The sequence below is a fragment of the Symphodus melops genome (assembly GCF_947650265.1).
Source record: "Symphodus melops genome assembly, chromosome: 2".
In the NCBI taxonomy this organism is placed as follows: domain Eukaryota; kingdom Metazoa; phylum Chordata; class Actinopteri; order Labriformes; family Labridae; genus Symphodus; species Symphodus melops.
Genome location: NC_136692.1, coordinates 21,624,184 through 21,644,322, shown reverse-complemented (window position 1 = coordinate 21,644,322; position 20,139 = coordinate 21,624,184). Strand labels below are relative to the sequence as shown.

The 20,139-nt window shown below is 39.0% G+C and overlaps 2 protein-coding genes across 3 annotated transcripts in view; one reads left to right on the top strand and one right to left on the bottom strand.

Annotated features, from left to right (window-relative positions):
* The window catches only part of LOC306820094 (ras and Rab interactor 2-like), a 272,812-nt gene that overhangs the window by 123,184 nt on the left and 129,489 nt on the right, over positions 1 to 20,139 (top strand). The gene's annotated exons all lie outside the window — the stretch shown is intronic.
* Positions 859 to 19,802, bottom strand: LOC306820087 (uncharacterized protein). The gene is made up of 50 exons (XM_079337748.1): positions 19,487 to 19,802; positions 19,329 to 19,376; positions 19,187 to 19,240; positions 18,994 to 19,041; positions 18,571 to 18,720; positions 17,742 to 17,840; positions 16,472 to 16,543; positions 16,287 to 16,367; positions 15,721 to 15,771; positions 14,798 to 14,959; positions 14,576 to 14,656; positions 14,419 to 14,463; positions 13,669 to 13,791; positions 13,250 to 13,570; positions 13,101 to 13,151; positions 12,993 to 13,019; positions 12,645 to 12,671; positions 12,257 to 12,319; positions 12,063 to 12,167; positions 11,918 to 11,980; positions 10,691 to 10,726; positions 10,550 to 10,603; positions 10,255 to 10,326; positions 9,077 to 9,139; positions 8,614 to 8,685; positions 8,466 to 8,492; positions 8,340 to 8,375; positions 7,663 to 7,698; positions 7,425 to 7,541; positions 7,187 to 7,303; positions 6,987 to 7,067; positions 6,852 to 6,902; positions 6,643 to 6,705; positions 6,472 to 6,531; positions 6,247 to 6,273; positions 6,099 to 6,149; positions 5,574 to 5,654; positions 5,318 to 5,365; positions 4,745 to 4,861; positions 4,542 to 4,655; positions 4,353 to 4,448; positions 4,057 to 4,188; positions 3,674 to 3,820; positions 3,433 to 3,573; positions 3,083 to 3,244; positions 2,825 to 2,971; positions 2,401 to 2,550; positions 2,205 to 2,285; positions 1,314 to 1,367; positions 859 to 1,157 (listed from the first exon to the last, which is right to left on the bottom strand). Exons 1-50 carry the CDS (start codon positions 19,695 to 19,697, stop codon positions 1,111 to 1,113), a joined length of 4,362 nt encoding a protein of 1,453 aa, XP_079193874.1. The 5' UTR covers positions 19,698 to 19,802; the 3' UTR covers positions 859 to 1,110.

Sequence of the window (20,139 nt, the reverse complement as noted above, 5' to 3'; positions counted from 1 at the left end):
GACTTTGAAGTAGTGATATAGATTAAATGTGTTCAGAAAATGTTCAATAAATGAATAGGAGAAGGGTCGCTTTTTAGACCTTATTACATTACAATCTTTTTTCAATCAGTAGTTTCATCCCCTACTGGCCACAAGGAAAAGGCACTTTGTTACTGGCTTTAGTTTGAATCTACATCTAAAATACAGTCTGTGATCAAGGAAAGAAACAAGGTTTTGTTTTTAGGGAGATGTATTAAAATGATGTGAAAGCAATGTCATACTTGATGCAGTTGTAAACACAAGCGTGATTTAAAAAATGGACCTGACTGGTTTAGGTCCTATTTATGACATTGGTTCTTTTTTTTTCATCTCATTTTCTTTATTATTGGCTTTGAAGAGTTCCAGATAGTCGAGGTATTTAATAAATGAACTGGTTGTGTAATGAAGGAGTGCTGTGCACCTTTTACAAAGCTGACTCACTAGCTATTTCTATGGACATGTCACCCACACTGCAGCATCTGTGCTTCAGCTTTATGCTTCTATTGGTGGTTTGCTGCATAGAATACTATAATCACAAAATCAGTAATAGTAATAGTAATAGTTCCATCTTTATTGGTCAGTTTGATTTTACAAATTAATGATTAAATTCTGAATGTAAAAAAAAAAAGTCCCAATCATAATCATTTTGCATTTTTTTAAATGTGTAGTTTTAGAATGCCTGTGTCATGTAGATTTTCATTTTGCTGTAAATAAAAAAATGTCTTCTGTGCTACGGTTGTGTGTATTCTTTGTTGTTCCATCAGGTGATACACTAATGAAAAGCTATTAAAGCTAAATACATTCAAAGCAATAAGTAACAAAATGTTCACTAATGATCTATTAAAAGGTGAAAGACATCAACAGTTCATTTAATCCATACAATAGAAGATATTACCCCTCTGAATGACACCACATAAAACAATGTAAACAAACTAAACAACTATACATAATCCCTCTATTAAAAAGACAGTTTGCACAAATAGAAGAAAAATCACAAAACAATTCTAAAACAGGGATTTTCTTAAGTTCAGTTACTGCCTTTAAACACCCCAAACAGTCCGTATAAAACATGTTGTTATAGCTGATATTATTTTAAACACCAACGTTTCTTCTCCTTCTTTTTGACCTCATGAATTCGCCTGGAAAAAAAAGAATAATGCTAATCATTAGGTTCTTTTATTTTCCAGAAGACTGAATCACATTAAAATGTTCTTTTTGCAAATAGTTCTAAATAAAGCACATGATCCACGCACACTTTGATCCAGAGCCATTATTAACTAAGATTAATGACTAACCTCTGTCCCCTTCTTGTCCTCTGCGTCCTTCAGGCCCAGGAAGGCCTCGTTCACCTGTGTCATGACAAAGAGTTGTGTTTTGAAATGTCTTCTACTTATTTATCACGCAACATGAAACCTCCTTTTTGTCTGTTTTTACACATCTTATCTAATGTCGGCTATTGCTTATAAAAGACAAACATTTTAGAATTGTTTCCAGTGATTTCTAACCACTACTACATCAACAAGGCAGCAACTTTACTCTGAAAGCCCACTCAGGGTTAGGAAGCTTCTTCCTTAATAATGCATTGCTGTGAGCTAGCTGTCTGACTGTTAGTTAGGACTGGGTTAAATTCTGATGACAACTCTGGCCAAGCAGAAACCCCCTGTGTTAAAAATAAGGACTACACAGAAGTGCTTAAAACTGCAGTTCCTCTAGTGTCCACTTGGGGCTAGCTCAAAACACCAAAGCATCCTGTCCATGTCCATAATTTATTACCAATTTTTACGGCAGAAATAATCGTGTTTATAACCTGGAACAAAACCAAAATTTGGTCTCTTTAGCTCTATTTGTCTTGGTGTAACACATCTGGTTTGATTATATTTAGGGAAAGAGAAATAGGCTGATAGGCTGATTTGAATGAAAGGCAGGTGTGTTGTTGTTTTCTTGGAGGCTTTGTTTAGCTGAACCTTTTCTCTGACCTTAAACAGTAGGCCTTGCTTGTAGTGTTTTCCTTGTTTGAAATATCCTAGCTAGCTGAGTCGAGTGTAGGCCTATACTGCACTATTCGTTAGCCCTCGTCAACTCCAACTCTTTGTCTGCTTCAGTTGAACTCAAATTCAGAAATCAATGGATAAGATTACTGAGAGTATGTTTTATAAAGTCTATGTTTGTGACTATGCTGTCATTACCTCGTTCTCCTTTTGGTCCTGGGAATCCTATGTCTCCTTTATGTCCTGGTCTCCCAGGCGGTCCTACAATGGCTCCATGTACTGTCAGAATACAAATTGAAATGTCTTTTTTTTTAGCCATGCTCGTACTTAAACCCTTTTGCTTTTCAGGTAATAATTGCACGTTTGGCACAGCATGTGTTTCTCTGATGTTTACCTCTGATGTATTCAACTACATCGGTGACGTTTGTGCGGGAACCAAACAACCGACTGTATCCAGGGGGACCAGGAGGGCCGGGTGGACCTGGTAGGCCTTGGAAGTCACGACCATTGTGCTCCCTCACTATGTCGTGCAGCATACCATGAGCTGTGAATAACGAAAACAATTTGTGATGCCTATTTTTTGTAATTTAAAGTGAAGACATTAAAAACAATCAGCAGTAAAAAACATGATTACTTGATGTTTGAAGATACACTTGAGCCTTATTAGTAGGGTAAAGTGTTTTAAATGGACTTTAAATAGGAAGAACTAAAGGCTTTAGACTGAGACATACAATTTGAATTTACAAAGATACAGCCTGTCATGGGGTTCTTGGCCTTGAATGATACACATATTTTACTAATAAGAAAACAATACTTACATTTGATGTATTCCACCACATTTACAACATTTTCTCTGGAGCTGACCAATTGACTGTGTCCTGGCACGCCTGGTAGTCCAGGGGGTCCTGGAGGTCCTTGAACAAAATGTTTAGAGTCTCTCAGAACATCCCTGAGCAGACCGTGAGCTGAAGGACAGTAGAGGTCAGTTAGGTAAGATGTAGACCATGTTATCATGAAAGCAAGATCCATTTTTATTTGTGTTGTGGTTCATGACAAACTTCCTCCAGTGCACCTACATTTGATGTAATCAGTAACTTTAGCAGCCATATTGGAATAGTCTCCAGAATCCAGGTTCAATAGTCTGCTCCCAGGCACACCAGGGTCACCCTTGTGTCCTGGGGTTCCAGGAGGGCCTGGCGGACCAGGAGGTCCAAACATAGCTCCAACCAAACCATCACCTGATGAAAAAAAATCTACATTTTAAGACTTCAGAAAGCCTGGAATTTTTTATGATAATGAGTCACAACCCAGACAGATTATCATCGAGACATTTTAAAGGTGTATGATGTGCCTAACCATCAAACTTAAATTATCTCATAAGTCTTTATATTTTGCTGCTGGCTAAATTTCATTCCGTTAAACATACTCTTTATGTATTCTTGTTGTTCAGCTTTAAGCATCTCTCTGCCAGCATGCTCAGCATAGGTAGCCAGTACACGGACTGGACCAGGGGGACCCTCTGGTCCAGGGGGACCTGGAGGGCCAGGTGGGCCTCTATGGGAAACACCTTTAAAAAGAGAATGGAAAAGATTTAGGCTAACACAATTTTCTGTATGTTTTCCTTGACTAAATCCTATAAAATGTATAAAGCCAGTGTGTAGACTCACTTTGTAAGTAGTCTCGAACATTTGCATTGACGTAATTCCCATATCCTGGTGGTCCGGGTGGTCCTGCTGGTCCAGGTGGACCGTGTGAACCAGGGATACCTGGGGCACCAGGAGGCCCTTGTGGGCCAACAAGTCCTTGGTAACCACCTCGTTGGGGACAAAGAGAATATCTTTAAGCTTAAGAATAATGTTGTTTGTATAACTTTGTAATAAAATTCTACTAATCGCCCTTTACTATGTTTTTTTTTACCTCCTATCGAGGAGGTCCAGAGGCACCTACTTGTCCCCTCTCTGGGGAAAGTTCGGACCAACATTCAATCATGCTTCAGCTCTCAAAAGGATGAGCTTTGTTTTTCAGACTATAAGGTCCATCTGTCACTAACCATTCATCAGGCTGAGGACACGTTCAGCCACTTCCTGGGTGTTGATACTGTAGCTGCCATGGCCGGACCCTGGAGCTCCAGGTGGTCCTGGTGGACCAGGAGTGCCTGCTACATATCTCCTCACGTCCTCTCCTAGACACAAAACGATTGACACACTTTCAGGCTCAGCTGTTGAGCCAGCTAATAAACAAACACTGCAAGATTTATGGAGAAATCTTTAGTTTTGTTTCTCCAAATTAAAAGTATCAACAACAAAGTCTATGTTTAAATAAACATCTTTTAAAACCCTTACTTACGTTGTAAAAGGTTGATGATGTCATTAATAGAAACAGATCCAGGTGGACCGGGAGGACCAGCAGGACCAGGAGTCCCATCATATCCTCGACCTGAACCTGGAGAGGAAAATGTAATGAAGCAGGTTTCCCCAATGTTGATAATTCACAAAAGGCATCATGTTTATTAATATACAAAACAATAAATCTCACCCTGGACGTAGGAAATAACTCGATTGGCTATATCATCAACTGACCCCTCCCCTGGGGGCCCTGGTGGACCTGGGGGTCCAGGGGGTCCAGCCAGGTATCCCCTGATGTTGCCACCTGCATGTCAAGAAACATTTGTCTCAAACAGTTCACTTTGAACAGCTTGCTTCATGTATTTAATCCAAAGTAAATAACCAGTAGATTACTCTGTAAGTATTCTGCAATATATTGTCCCACATCAGTTGATCCAGACCCACTTCCATCCCTTCCAGGTGCACCAGGGGGTCCAGGTTGGCCTGGGGGGCCAGGACTGTATGAGCCACCTTGTTCAACAAAACAGAATCTCTTAAAATTGAATTGCAATTTAAAACACTTTTGTTCTCTTATACATAAAACGATTGTGATTGCAATACCATTTGACTAAGCAGCAGTGACACTTGTAGAGAGGTGAGACTGATTGAACGGTACGTTAATCAATATATCCTCTATTGGCAAATAGAATCAATATTCCAGTTTTGCAAATAAACTGAATGTGTACTATTTGTATAGTGATGCTTCTATGTCTGTCCAACTCTCCAAAAGAGCTATCATTAAAGGTCAAAAGTTGCTCAAGTAATTATTTAAAAAAATTGGTCCTTAGAACTTGTCTGCAACATTTACTGAAGTCTCTGAGAATGTGTGAGCTACTTCTTGCTCTTGACTCTGAACACCATTTGTAATTGGTGAAAGAGATTCTTACAATATTGTCTTAATAAATGGATTCAAATGAGTAGTCTTACCAGTTGACACTCCAGGGACTCCTGGGGCCCCTGGGGCTCCCACATCACCTGCACAGAACAGAGAGAGGGACTCAAAGGCCAGCTGAATTCTGAATAAAAGGTATCAGTTGAAGGAAAGAGAAGAAAACAATACACTGTAGAGATATATACTGGACAGAGAGAGTTTGTGTACAGCTATCTACTATAGTTCAAACCTGATTAATGACACCGAAAAAAGGGGAAGTTTAGGAAAGGGAGAGAGTTTGAAGAGGGTTACCTTTCGGTCCTTGTGGCCCCTCTCGACCCCCTGGGCCTGGTGGGCCTTGAGGGCCAACAGGTCCAGGTTGACCTGGGAAACCTGACATGAATAACAAAACATAGACTTAAGATCTGTTGAGTCTGGGGTTTATTATTAACCCTTCAAGATCTCGATAAAAATTGTGGGGGAGATACCTGCCGGATAAGACTGCTAGGTATGATTTAAAGATTTAGTCAAATTTCCAGTGAGTTGACCTTGATATATGAGCTTTATTTGATCGTCCAATTGGTAAATTATTTTCTTTTTTACAAGAATTAGATGGAGAAAGAGTGGAAGAGTTAAAGACCAAGAGTAGAGTACCAACTTTATGTGAAAACAGGTACCTACTGCCAGACACTTTGTTAAAACCTCTCAAATTTAAACTCATTGTCTACAAGGCAAGGCCAACGTAGAGAGATTCTTGCATAAAATGAGACCTCCATAGATACTTATAAAAGTACAAAATGTAAAATTTGATCTCATTTACACGTTTTTTTTACATACCAACGCTTCTTTCACCTGGACTCCCTGGAAGGCCTGGTTGACCTGGTTCACCTGAAACAGTCATTATTATACTGAGCGAGAGTGACGTTTAATTTACAAGACTAGTTTCTAATCAAAACAGTGATTGCATTGATTGAAGTTTCCTCACCTTGGTATCCTTGGGGTCCTCTTGCACCTAAAGGGCAATGAATGACATAGTCAGAGGAAAAAAATCTGTGAATCCAGAGGTTCTAAAAAGTTGTGAAGTATTCCAAACCAGTATCAACATTCACACGATAAAACTTTGTCATTACCCTTTGCACAATCTGACTGGTATACAAACAGGGGTGAATAGTTTTGAAGTTTTCAACAGCATCAACTTTCTCAGACCTACCAGATGAACCCTGTGGGCCTTGGGGTCCTGGAGGTCCTGGTGGTCCAGCAAAGAAGGTATCTAAGAAATAAACCAGGAAATTGCATCACAAATGCAAAGGTTACATATGACATGTGCACTTTGGTCCCAACTGTATGGCTATCAATCTTACATTGAATTTCTTTGACTAACCTGAAGTAGGCACAAAACTGCCAGGTTCTCCTTTCACACCTGGAGGTCCAGGTACACCAACACCTGTGAGGAGAGCAACACAATTCTCAAATCAATTTTAAATTTAGAGAGAAAAGTATAACCCTTTGTTCTAATGCTGCTGAAATCATTCGTAATGCTGAGGATCTATGTATCTATGTTATTGTCTGTGATGGTTGTTACTTGTTTACCTGGCTCCCCTTGAGGCCCTCTCCGCCCCGGAGGACCTTGTTTAGACTCACCTGAACATGAATTGAAGGAACATTTTAATAATCATTACAACTTTTTCAAACTGTTGGATATCTTATGAATAACTCTCAACATACCAGCAGGTCCTTGTGGACCAGGCTCTCCAGGAGACCCTGGAGGTCCTGGTGGGCCGGGCTGTCCAGACCCTGAGTAAAGTCCTGTTACAAATGAAAATACAGAGGATGTAAACATCTTTATAACTGTAAATTACAGTGATATGTTTAAGTACCACCACAAAATTTGAATATAACACGTTAAGAAAAAGACAAGTACTCACTGCCTGTTTGGGTTTCTGTTGGTTTCTCACTGACACCAGGTTCACCAGGTTTTCCTTGCTCTCCCTTCTCACCTTGTTCTCCTTTATCACCCTTCTCTCCTTCTTGACCCTTAGGACCTAAGTAGTAATGTGAGTGTTACACCAGAAAAAAAAATCTGTTTAATGTGTAATAACAATCCAAACATATAATAGATGATCCGTGTCAGATGCTTGGAGTTAATCAAGAGTTTCAACTTACCAGGTTGTCCAGGAATACCAGCTGGGCCAATGGGACCAGACAGACCAGGGCTTCCAGCAGGACCTGGAGGCCCAGCAGGCCCAGGGGGTCCAGGGATAGCCACAGCATCAGAGCCAACTTGAAACAAGTACAGAAACAAAAAACAATTCCACTTTACAAGATGGTCACAAAAACAAAATACTCAATAAACTCATATTATTCATATTTTATTTGGACTAAAAGTGTTGTTGGTGCTTACTTGGACTAATGACTTTACCAGGTAATCCTGCATCACCTGAAAATCAGTGTCATATGAGATTGCATGAAAAAACTTTACATTACAGACACACATATCAATGTTAGCCTTTGAAACAAAGGAATTTAGATAAAAGAACTTTTAGAGAAACACATAATTTAAAGTACCAATGTCAGATTCTTAGTTTTACTCCAACTTAAGTAAACTAGTAATCAACGTTATTATTCACCTGCAATAGTGCCTAGGTTAAGTTTCATTTTAATCTAAGAGCTAGTTCAAAGCTTTTAATGTTAGTTGATCAATGAGTCAGTTAGTTAGTAAGTTAGTTAGTTAGTTAGTAAGTTAGTAAGTTAGTTAGTTAGTTAGTTAGTTAGTTAGTTGAACCAAAATCGTGGATTGGTATATAAAAACCAACAGATTCCCCACGAGAGGCCAACCAACGTACTCAGGTGGTGATCGACTACTACTACTCTCCAATTTATTGGTATTGAAAGAGTGAGACTCAAACCTAAACGAGAAAAGGTTATTAATCAGATCTTAAGAAGGGAAACATTCTGTGTTTCTGTTGTCATACAGGGCATGTATGATGCTTTATTCATAAGTACTAACTGAGAAAATGTGTTTTACGATGATAACTCTTTAGACCTCATAGTTATTGTGTCTAGGAAACGAGGCTTTACCTTGAGCACCAGGCTGTCCTGGTTGTCCAGCAATGCCTGTGTCAATGGATCAAAACAAGTATTGATATATAGAAAATCAAATCTGTATAAAAATAAAATGTATTTCATAAGTAAATATATTGAAACCTGGGGGTCCTTGGAGTCCAGGAATTCCTGGATACAAATAAAAACAATGTCATGGCGCGGCTTAGGAAAGATCAGCACAAAGGAAATACTTGAGACACACACGTTTTCAGTCTATGTATGATCCCATAAGTTGACAGTGTTGTGATACCTTGGGTCCCAGCATCTCCGGGAGTTCCTGGAGGTCCTCTCACACCAGGAGGTCCCATTGAACCTGCTTCACCTGCAATTAATACACAGAGTTTCTATTTTACACGACAATTTCTACTGAAACAGTGATCCAGTTTTTACGTATCTCCTTGAGTCATGATGGCTTTTCCATTACAGGAGAGTTGTATTTTCTTACCCCGGTACATAAAAACAATTTATACACAAACAGACACATCATCTGTGTGTCAGCCTATCTGCTCATACAACTGAACTTCCTCTGATCTTATTTATTAAGCTGTCTTCTGTTTTCATTTCACAGCATTTACACAGCAGCATTGATCCTTAGGGCGCTGTCAGAATAAACCCAGCTGTCTGGAGAGATGATTCAGCCCTTATTCAATCTCTCTCCAGTGTTGGCATGTTATTAACAGAATCTAATTTTTCTTGTACGGTTTTGAACTCACCACCAACTCCTTGAGATCCCTTCGGTCCAGTCGGTCCTTGTGGCCCAGGTTGTCCTGGTTCACCTTTAATTGAACACAAAATAATAATAAAAATTAAGAGTTTACCCAGTCAAATATGTTTTACCCATTACCTCTTCTTTAATGCAAATGCAGAATCATGCAATATTTTTGAAGTTTTTGAACTTTTTTCAGGTTCATTGTTTATATTTGTCTCATAGATTCACATGTGGATCCCAAACCCAATCGGAATCATAGCAACATTTTACCTTCAAAAGCTACAGGGTAAAAATTTGTTGTTGCTAAGTGTCGGGGTAAAAAAAAGTTTAGATTTCTTTACACTGTTTTACTTCTCATTTTCTCGTTTGTTTCTACTGTTTCTTGGTTCCCTGTGTGTTCATGTTTCTTAGTTTGGTGTTGTGTTACTTTTTTTGTTCTTTCTGATCATAGTGTTTCCCTTGTGTGTTTCTCAGTCTGAAGTGTCTGTAGTTTTATTTTGTCATTTCATGTTTCTGGTCTTGTATTCATTGCTTGTATTATTTACCTCCTGACTGATTTCCCTGATTGTCTTCACCTGTGTAATCAGTCTCACCTGTGTTTGATTACCCCTGTGCCTATTTAGTCTCTGTGTCAGTTCATTGTCATTTGTCGATGTGTGTGTAGGTTAGAGGCTCCCCATGTCGTACCAGCGTTTTCATTGAGGAGTTTGTTTTTGAATAATATTTTTTTGTTTTAAAATAAACTGTTTTTGTTTGTACTCCAATTGGGACCAGTTCCCTGTTTTTCCATCCCAGTGACAGAATAATTATAGTAAGTTATAGTTTATCTTTTTTAAGTTATTCTTGATTAGTGTGTTTTTCTTTTCTTAAATATTAAAAAGATACATAACAGTTACTTTTAGAAGTCTTAAGCCTTACTTCAATATGGAAGCTGTGAAACAAGTTGAGGATAAATAAATGTCTATCCTCAATCAGGATATCATTTGAAAAGCATTTAAATAACACAATCTCAAATAAGCTTACAATAGTTAGTGAATACAGGCCGTAGCAGAACAGGCAAGATTGTAACAGCAAAGCTTTGGAGAGAGAGTTGCACTGATGAAGTTTGCATCATTACAGAGTTAATTCCTTTGTTCTTTGAAGTTTAACAAACATGAAGTTGAAAGACATTTTGGGACGCACCTGCAGGTCCACGTTGTCCTCTCTCTCCCAGGTCTCCTTTGGCTCCTGGAAGCCCTGCTGTTCCTCGATCACCTGCAATAAAAAAAAAAAAACAACATACACGTTGAAGGACGTAACTAGTCAATTAATATCCTAAAGAAGTATCTAACACTTTATTGTGCCTATCGATTGTGGTTTTATGTTGAACAGGAAGCACACTGTCAAATGATTTAACAAAAGCTTTATTTTGAACTGATCACTGTCGTCTACTTCATATGGATCATGAAAAGAAGAACAGGATAAAGCATTTTGGAACCTTTTGCTCCAGGAGGTCCTTGTTCACCATGGAAACCCTTGATACCAGGAGCACCTGCAGATTAATAAAGCTGATTTCAAACATGACTGCCAATCAGGAGCAAATAACCGAAAATATAAACTAGTCAAATCGAGTCTTTACCAGGGCTTCCTGAGGCCCCCTGCTCTCCCATGGCACCTAAGACAAAACAAATGTCAGCTGTTCATTATTACATTGTTGATAAAAGTTAATGTGTGCAGCACCTTTAAAAAAATGTGAACCCCTTTACTTAAAATCTTTAGAATTTTAATAGACTAAGATGTCTCCCAACCTGTCACTGCTTTATATTCAGTGCATCATAATTTTCTTGGGAGATTCTTTATTTTGATGTATCAGTGTGTAGGGTTGAGTGTCTTTACCAGAAAGATTCTGAATTGCAACCGAATGAGAACTGTGTTATTTCTAACAGAAAAGATCCTGCATATCACTTGATTCAATTCCTAATGAGATTATTTTTTTAATTTCATCTTCAAAAATGTCTTCAGTCCAGCAAGTTATAGATTTATTCTATAATCAAACAGAGGCAAAAGGACGGTATGTTTGAAGGTGTGGCTCCGAGTGATTGACATGTCTCTACCCAGCAAACTGTCAACAATGCTACAGGCATGCCTAAGATCACGACGGTCAGTTGTCCACAAACCAATCAGTAACCAATCAAGTTTACTACATCTGAAATTGTCAATCAAATTTCACGTCTTCATGAACATCAGGAAAACTATAGGCCTCAGAGAAACAAGCAAAACATCTGCCTTCTCTGCTGCCAGTTTGAAAATTCTCAGATTCGCAGCGCAACTTTGCTCACTCTGTAGATTGAAGAGGTTCTTATTTTCAGGTAAGTTTTTACAACTGAAACAAAGTTTTGGTAATAAATTATAATACTTTTGCCAATAATGCTCCATAAACATTTAAAACAACACTTTTTTTACTTTGTCAGCATTTTATCTATAATGTGAGGATATGCTGTTTTGGTCATGACACAATCATTTATGTGTATCAACTTCACAGGTACCTCCAGTCGATCGCTCATTCACCCAGCCTATTTAAATTGTTATAAACTAAGGTTTCTTATGCTTTTTTTCCAATGTTGTGCTGTTTTTATGCTCTTGTTCTATGTGTTTATTTTTCAGATTGCAGTTGTTTGCTTGTTGGTCATAACCTCTTTATCGTGTTCTCTCATGTACTTACTGTTTTATTCAAGCCTTTTGTAAAGCACTTTTTTTGCACAATTTGATAAAGTTTTTTTTTTCTTTTTTTAAACAAAACTATTAGTATAGTCCTTTAAATGATATCTGATCTGACATTTAACTCCATCATGACTGTTGACCTTACCTTTAGGCCCCACAGGTCCCACAGGTCCAGCAAGACCAGGGCGTCCCTGCTCACCTTGAGATCCTGTCATGACAGGTTTCATTATCAAAGAACGGACATCTCAACAAATATTCTTCTATGATTCAACGTAGCAATCATTTTCTACCTTTGTCTCCTTTCTCTCCAAAGCCTGGGGGTCCAGCCTCGCCACGGGGGCCCATCTGCCCCTCCCGACCCCTCTGGCCTTGTGGTCCTTCAGCACCTGATTCACCTGTTAAGAAATTAGCAGAGATCCAGTCCATGTTTTCATATTGTAAATGTCTAAAAATTCACACGTAAATAACCTCAACTAAACACTACCTGCACTTCCCTTTGGTCCTCGTGGGCCATCCAGTCCTGGGTGACCCATCTGCCCCGGAGGACCTGGCAAAAAATAAGATATGTCATTAGGGAAATAGACACAGAGTTGGGGCTGCAAATATCTTAGATAATTATTCACATGTTCCGAGGCTTTGGTCCTGGAAGAAGGAGGCTGTGTGTGACTCTGTCCCTTGGCACTTGTAACTTGCTGCATGTCATTCCTCACTCTCACACTCATCCCAGTTTCCTACTCTTTCCTACTTATTCTCTGTCCTCATCTACAATAGAGGTATAAAGCACCAAAATAATTTAATACAAAAAGAGGACAAACTGAACTTCTGATTAAAGGAGAAATCAAAATCTAAAGCATATTTTCTCTCAGTCTTACCTGGCAGACCAGGGAATCCACTATCACCTGCAAAAGACAGAATCGTAGTTGTTGGTTCCAACATCTAAATAACACAAACTAGGTGAAACGTTACTTCAAATAAGCACACATGAAATCCTAGCGCTCCTAAAAGATGTCCTCTCTTAAAAACAAGAAAACTATTTATAGTGAATCCGAACCTATCCCAAAACAAGTGTATTACGAGTGCACACGTCTGATACAAGAGTACACAATGGTTTTCTCCCAGTACATTGTTCAATTATTAACCAAATATTTCTTTAAGGGCTATAAATAAAAAAACATATATTATCAGAAAAAATAAAAGAATTGTTGTGCAGTGTTCCTCACCTTTTTGTCCAAGCTGCCCTGGATCACCTGTAAATCACAGCCAATGTTAAAAATGTAATATATATATAACATGATATTACATTTTAAGTAAGATTTTTTTAGACATGCCTTTAGGTCCTGGATCTCCTTTCTCCCCTTTAAGTGAGTATGCCAGTGTCTCTGAAAAAAGAAAAATGTAAGGATCGTTCACATCAACATGTGCATCAGGAGGTTTATTATGAACTGTCCTAATCTATCAGTGTGTTACTCCTCCGCACCTCTAACAGCATCTGAGCGGAGTTCAGCCCTGACCAGCTGCTGGACGGCTCTATGCAGGGCAGCACTGTCCGGTCCTGGTGCTGGTCCTGGTCCTGGTCCGCTTCCTGCCACCGCTCCTTGCCCAGCAGCTCCCAGGTTGATAGTGTTGTCAGAGCGAGTCAAAGTGGACCCAGCAGAACTTCTTTCGATGTAAGACGACTCCAGCGGGTCGATGATGTTGACGCCAGAGGAGGCTGACAGGCGACTGGATCTGGCCGATGCAGTGCCAGTGATGGCTTCAAGTGCATCAATACGGTTCTGGAGGCGTCTGACTTTTTCGCCTGTGAGGACAGAGAGGAGATGATGGGCATGTGCAGGCTGCATTCAATCACCCTTATGAAAGAAAACAACACACTGTTACAAAAGCACAACGTCTTACCCAAAGCGATGAGTCCAAAGAGGAGGCCGAGGAGGAGGAGCAGGCTGAGCAGGAGGCCAAGCAGCCACTTCCACCAGCTGCAGCAGGATAAGAAGCCGATGCCGGACTTATCTTCACGGATCTCTGAGAGACAAAAAGTTTCAACACAGAATAGCATCGTTTCCAAAGAAAGAAAGAAAGCAAGGAAACCAACAACTGAGAGCGTCAAAGAAGTGCCAAATTAAAAAAAAAGCTTCTACATGTACACACTTAGCAAAGATTTATATTAGTGAGAATAAATAATATATTTTTTTTACAACAAATAAGTACTTCAACAGTATACTGTATCAGTACTGACATGATTTATATCTTGCAAGATTTTTCTTTAATGAAAAATTGGATGTGCCACAGATATTGCTACTTGCTTCTTGCCATGATATGGATGGGAAGGTTGATAACACACTAGTGTCTACATCATATACTGAATGAGAGGCTCCAGTCAGAGGCTCAGCTTAGCAAGAGATTAGATACAGGGTGGAACTACAGTTGTAGAAAGACATATGTATACTTAAACCTTAACTTTAAACCTTATTTAAAAGTTATTGCACAGACAAGCTCAAAGGTCTGTATCCTCAAAGGAAATTTATGATCAGGGGACAGGAGGCATTTCTTGTTTAGCTCAACCGAGTTGGGAGCAAACAGATAAGCATGCTAAAAGTAATTTTGTCCAACAATGGCGAATGGACAGAGAAATAACGTGCAGTCCTTTACCTGCATAGGTGGCTTTGTCTTTTGTGGATACTTTTAATGATGCAGCTTTAAAACAAAAAAGTAACACATGCAAATAATTAAACACTGTTTAAAAAACTTGATATGTATTTGATTAAAAAATTGATTATCATTTGTTGAAAAATGTGGATTAATGTACATTTATCCTCTGTTTCCTCCGCCATCGTGCTGGATGATAGTTTTTGTTTCTCTCGCTTCAATGAGTCTTCCGAATAGGTTCCTACAAGACAGCAAATACCAACCTTTATCACTTATCATACAAAGACATTGTAAACAAGAAAAACATTTTCTTGATTTTGCTGAAAGAATAAGGCAGAGGGGAAGTGAAGCAGTAAAGTAATGTGGTCAGCTTTAGGGTTACCTGTAACACTAGCAGGTACAGCGGACATGAACTGCTTCCCCGTGTCTTTGGTCATGATCAGACGCTCTGTCTCCTTCTTCACAGGAGCGTTCTCCTTCTCTATCAGCACAAACTTAAAGTCTTTGCCCCTGGCCTCTTCATGGATGGGACTGCTGGGTCTCACTGCAAGGAACAGACAACGCAACACTGAGACCTAAAATGGAAAATCGAGTGTGTCATAAGCCCCGACTATCCCCCAGAACTATATAGTTTAATAATTACGACCCAGTGCTGTTTTCAGTAGAACATAGTGATATGCATCTACGTCATTCGAGAAATAAAAGCTAGTGTTGGCTTAACTATCTTAGTGATGATGACATTTTAAACAGATAAATATCCAAAAACACATTACAAAATAAATACATATATATGTCCTTTTTTAATTCACATTCTCTTAATCATGAATCTATAGCCACAGTAACATCACTCATTGGTTTGTTGAGCACTGTGACCTTTATGTTTGACACTTTCGCCCTTACCATTGTGATGTTTTGGAGACAGTTGTGACAATATTTTGAGTGAGTGCAGATTAAGCTAAGACTCTTAAGTGACTAAGAAGTGACTGTGAGGGGACTCTAGAGTCCCCTGTAAACATATTGTTTGTAAAAGACTGGAAACTTTCAGATATTTATTTATTTATTTATTTTTAATTAGATGAGAAGAGGAGTTGCTGACCGCTGGCTATGTGACTAAATACAGACTTTGGCATTGTCTCTGTTTTGAAACCCTCTGGTAATGTGTAGTCCATGATGGAGACAATGCCACACGTCCTATCACTGAATCCTTTTATATGCAATACTGTATTACAATGATAAGCTCTCTTTTATAGTTCACTACTCATGAACGACAACCTGTTACACAGACCTAAAAATGTAAAGCCTCACCTGTGGTTGGGCTCATCCCTGGGCTCGATGCATTTTTCTGCACACCATAGACTGTGAAATGACAAACATGTTTCCTTAAATATTTTGTTCCCTTGAAATGGCATCTCCCTTCATTGCTTCACCTCTTTTTATTTTCACAACAAGTGACCAAACATAATCTGAGCCCAGTTGTTCAAAAGTATTGTGATTAAATCAAGGTTTATCAAACTGAATCAAATCTTGAAAACAAGTTTTTAAAAAGAAAAAAAAAATACAGAATAATAGATAATAAAATCTGGGTTTGTAAACGTGTAAAAATTCTATTCTATATATTCTGTCCTCGTAAATGATTTTGCCAAATAGCTGTTAATACCAAACTTAAAATGCTGTATTGTAAGTTATCCAATTTTTTTCAAGTAATACTTTAAATACAAAGAAGAAGTTCAAATGGATGACCTTATTCTGGGTAGCGAATCTGGATCATTCTTCTCAAGATTAAAGTCTACTAAACAACTGGACCCAGATGCTTACATTAAAATCCTTACATCTCCTAAGTGTTTAATATTTGTTGTATTTTACTTTTCTACCTATCTGTGTGCTGCTTCCAGGGTGTGAGAGGACAGTAGGGCTGGTACCGGCCAGGTTATTCTGCACTCCATAGAAAGGAACTGAGACAGAAAGAAAGTAAAGAGCATGGTGATCTTATCTTATAGCCGAGCTGAGGATGTGAAATGCCAGTGGGACAAAACATGACAGAAGGAAAGCGGCTCACCACCAGTGCTGCCAGCAGACAGTCCACCATTCACAGAGGGAGAGCTGAGTGTCAGGTTGTTCTGAACTCCTCCTATAAGTGTCAGAATAGAGCACAGGCTATGACACTGGGCAAGGAAATACCATCTACATCTACATCTGTAGATCTCATACTACAGGTCTACAACATAGATGACAAAAGGTGATGTTCAACCTTCTTATTTCTCCATAATTTAAAAACTGGAGAGAGATCTCAAAACTGCAACATCCCCTTCATTGGTCATTTTTGTCTCCTTAAAGTTCATAAATGTTTTCCATTCTTAATAATGTTCTCCAAAATGTTTTTACAATTTGTGTTTATGTGTATCTGTTTTTTAATATATTTTTGCAAAACTTTGTTTCTTTTTGTAATTTACTTGTAGATGCTTGTGTTTCTTTTGTGTGTATTTTTAATGTTTCTGAAGTTGACATGCTTGTGTTTGTGGTTGTTTTCCACTCTATGTTAAAGCATTATCTTTTATTGTTATTTTGTGTCTAAGTTTTCTCCTCTTTGAACACACATTATGTAAATTTCGCTGCCAATCAAAACAACAACCAAAAGACGACGTCAGAGCTGGTGGGGAATCGTGGGAGTGATTCTCTGTGCTAATCCACCCCCACCTCCAATGAAAAACTGACAAGTTGACCGTAGTCAGGACAATGTGGGAAAAGTAGTCCATGTATGGTTTATTGTCACAGCAGCACATTCAGTCACAGTACGGGAGCTTTCAGTGGCATAAATATGTTAGATAAACATATAATTTCTGTCATGGCGGCACTGTCATGGCAGCCACCGCAATAAGACATGTCCCGAGACAATTGTAAAATTAAGGATTTCTGTGACTTTGATATAACTGTTAAAAATATTTGAGCTAATGTAAGTACTCATCAAAAAACATAGCATAACATCATTTTTTATTGAATTTAGAAATTTTGGTGGAAGAATTCTACAAATTGTGTTTTAAATTTTATTTTGCCTGATATTTTTAATAAAGATGCCAGAAAAACATTGAGTTGTTAATTTGTTATCCGTGCGATTTGTGCATGCAAACAAAATATAATTAAAGTAAACGTAAATTAAAACTATAATATTGGTAAAACCAGAACCATGCATTTTTGTAAACAAAACAAAAATCGGCCATGTGTTAATTTATCATCTGAAACAGTTAAATCAGAAGCTCAAGATATAATTGTGTCAAAATATCTGCAATGATATCCTATTGCAATTTAGCTAATACAGTTGTATGACTTACCTGGCTGGTAAAGGGTGGAGGTTGTGGAAAGGTTGTTGTGGTTTGTGTTGTAACTGTAACTGCTGCTTATACCTCCAGACCAAATGCTGCCATAGTTGTCTAGAAAAAAAATGATGACAGCTAAAGATGAAAAATGGACTGCAAATATCACACGTCACAATCATACAGCAACTTTTTTTCTGTAAACTTCATTCTTCACTGAAGTGTATTTTACATGCAACACAATGTAATATGAACAAGTATGTGAAGTGTAAGTATGCTGCTGAAATATGTGAGCTGTTGGTGGGACAAATGGTGTTCTTAAGGTTAGAGATTGAGTTAACATCAAAGACAATGAAGGGGTCTATTTGGGGTCATTCCTTAAGACTGTGAAAGATAAACAATTTATCTTTTATTGAAATGAGAACAGACCCTTAGGATACATTGGGTGAGATAAGACGTCACCTTATGGTGACCTGTATAACCTTTGAAGCCATATGTCCTGAGGAACCACAGGGGGTGCAGGACTGTAGGAGATGCACACCTGAATGATCAAAGCCTAAATGAAGTCGTAAATGTCCTGATGCTTTGACCAACACTGTATAAATACCAGGGTCTTTTCTTTGTTCAGGAGAATCACATTTGGCTGGTGACTCTCCCAGGTACCATGGCTAACCTGGACTGATGCTGTTTCTTGTCTTTGTAAATAAATGTCTTACATTACAAGCAAGTCAGTGTCAGCGGATATTTCTTCATCATCTACACATCATCGTCAAAGGAGGAGAACTTAAGACACTACATCACTGCATTTAAAACCTCATGTGTGAACAGTTGAATTGTGAAGTTCAACCTGCACTGGAGCTCTCAGACATGGTCCTGGTCTCCACACTGGCTTTCTTGGGGATGGGTAGGGTGTTGTTGGGGGACCTGGTGGGGCTGGGGCTGGTGCTGGTGGAACGGTTTCCTCTCAACAGACGCTTCACATCATCCAGCTCAGTCCCTGAAAGGACATCAAGTAGTAGAAAGGACTGTCTGCAGGTTCCCACGGCTTTCACTTACTTCCAAATCCAAACTATACGTACAGTATATTCATGATAATATTTTACTACAGACTCACAGTATATTAGGCATAAAGAAGTATCACGGTGTTCCATGTAATACAGTTCAAGGAGGATATGAATACTTTTTATTTACAAGGGTAGAGAGTTGTTATAAAGCACATAACACAGGCTGGTGGCTTTATTGTCCACAGCATATACTGTAGTATACTCACAGCTGGCTGTAGGCGAGGCACTCTGAAGCCGGGCTCTGATCTCACTCTCTAAAGACAGAGATATTATTTATTTATTTTTGTTATTTTTTTAACCCATGATAGAAAAAAATTGTCATAGCCAATGTCTTGTTTCGTATTGCAATTCAATTCTTGTGTTGTTTGTTAAAGTGTGGCATATCAGTGCTGTTTGTACCTCTGCTCTGAGTTCTCCCTCTGGTGGCAGAAGAAGAAATTGCACTTGATGTGACTAAAAGATTGAAACCAAAAATCATGAATGACAATTTGAACAGAACTTCTCACAACATAGTATAATCCAAGGAGAAAGGGGAGCTTACCATACTCCTTTCTGTTATACTCTGGAGAGGAATTTGGGCTTGAACTCTCTAAAATATATGGGGAGAAAATACAGGCCTCAATAGCAACTCAAGTTTATTTTCCATACACTTCATCGGAAGCAGCACAAATTAATTGACCAATTTGTCCAATGACTGACCGTCAAAGACCTCTGACATAGCTGCTGCCATGGTTGTTATGGTCTTCCTCTCTTTTGGGACAGGGGAATATGTGATTGCAGAGGACGATCCTCTCTTGGCTTCCCCAGATCCTGCAGTACTGTAGCTGCTCTTTGTCACTGTTGAAACTGTTACAGCACCAAGGCCCCCCTCCCTTTTCCCCTCTCTGCTACTCACAAAACCAGAGGACATGCTTGAAGAACTTCTTCCAGCAGCCTTAACTTCAGCTGCTGAGGTCTCCAAAGCAGTAGACGCCCCTCCTACTGCTCCTGAACTCCCAACAACAACCAAACTGCCTCCACTCGCTGAACTTCCTCCCCGTGCAGAGCTTCCTCCAGCTGAGGATACAGCAGAAGAAGAAGCTCCTATAGTACTAATGCTGATGCCTCCAGATCCACCAGAGGTGGTGCTCGAGTTGCTGGATGTGATCAGAACTGAGCTGCTCGTGCCTCCTGAGCCTCCAGATGCAGCTCTTCCGCCTGACCCTCCTACACTCTGAAAGACATCTCCTAAAGAAAATAACAAGAAAAGAGGAAAGGTTTTACTGTGTCTTCTCTCTTAAAGGCACATGTTGCCGAAGTCCTCATCAAATTTTAGATGATTCTGCCTGATAGGCCTTAGGCTTATAGGTAAT

What these genes read in the sequence shown, in the direction of transcription:
- LOC306820087 (XM_079337748.1), bottom strand. Translation starts at nt 19,697, where the DNA reads ATGTCCTCTGGTTTTGTGAGTAGCAGAGAGGGGAAAAGGGAGGGGGGC. An exon ending in TGCCTCGCCTACAGCCAGCT is followed by an intron (nt 18,721 to 18,993) that starts GTGAGTATACTA and finishes ATGTCCTTTCAG; the next exon opens with GGACTGAGCTGGATGATGTG. An exon ending in CATCATCAACCTTTTACAAC is followed by an intron (nt 4,189 to 4,352) that starts GTAAGTAAGGGT and finishes TTTTGTGTCTAG; the next exon opens with GAGAGGACGTGAGGAGATAT.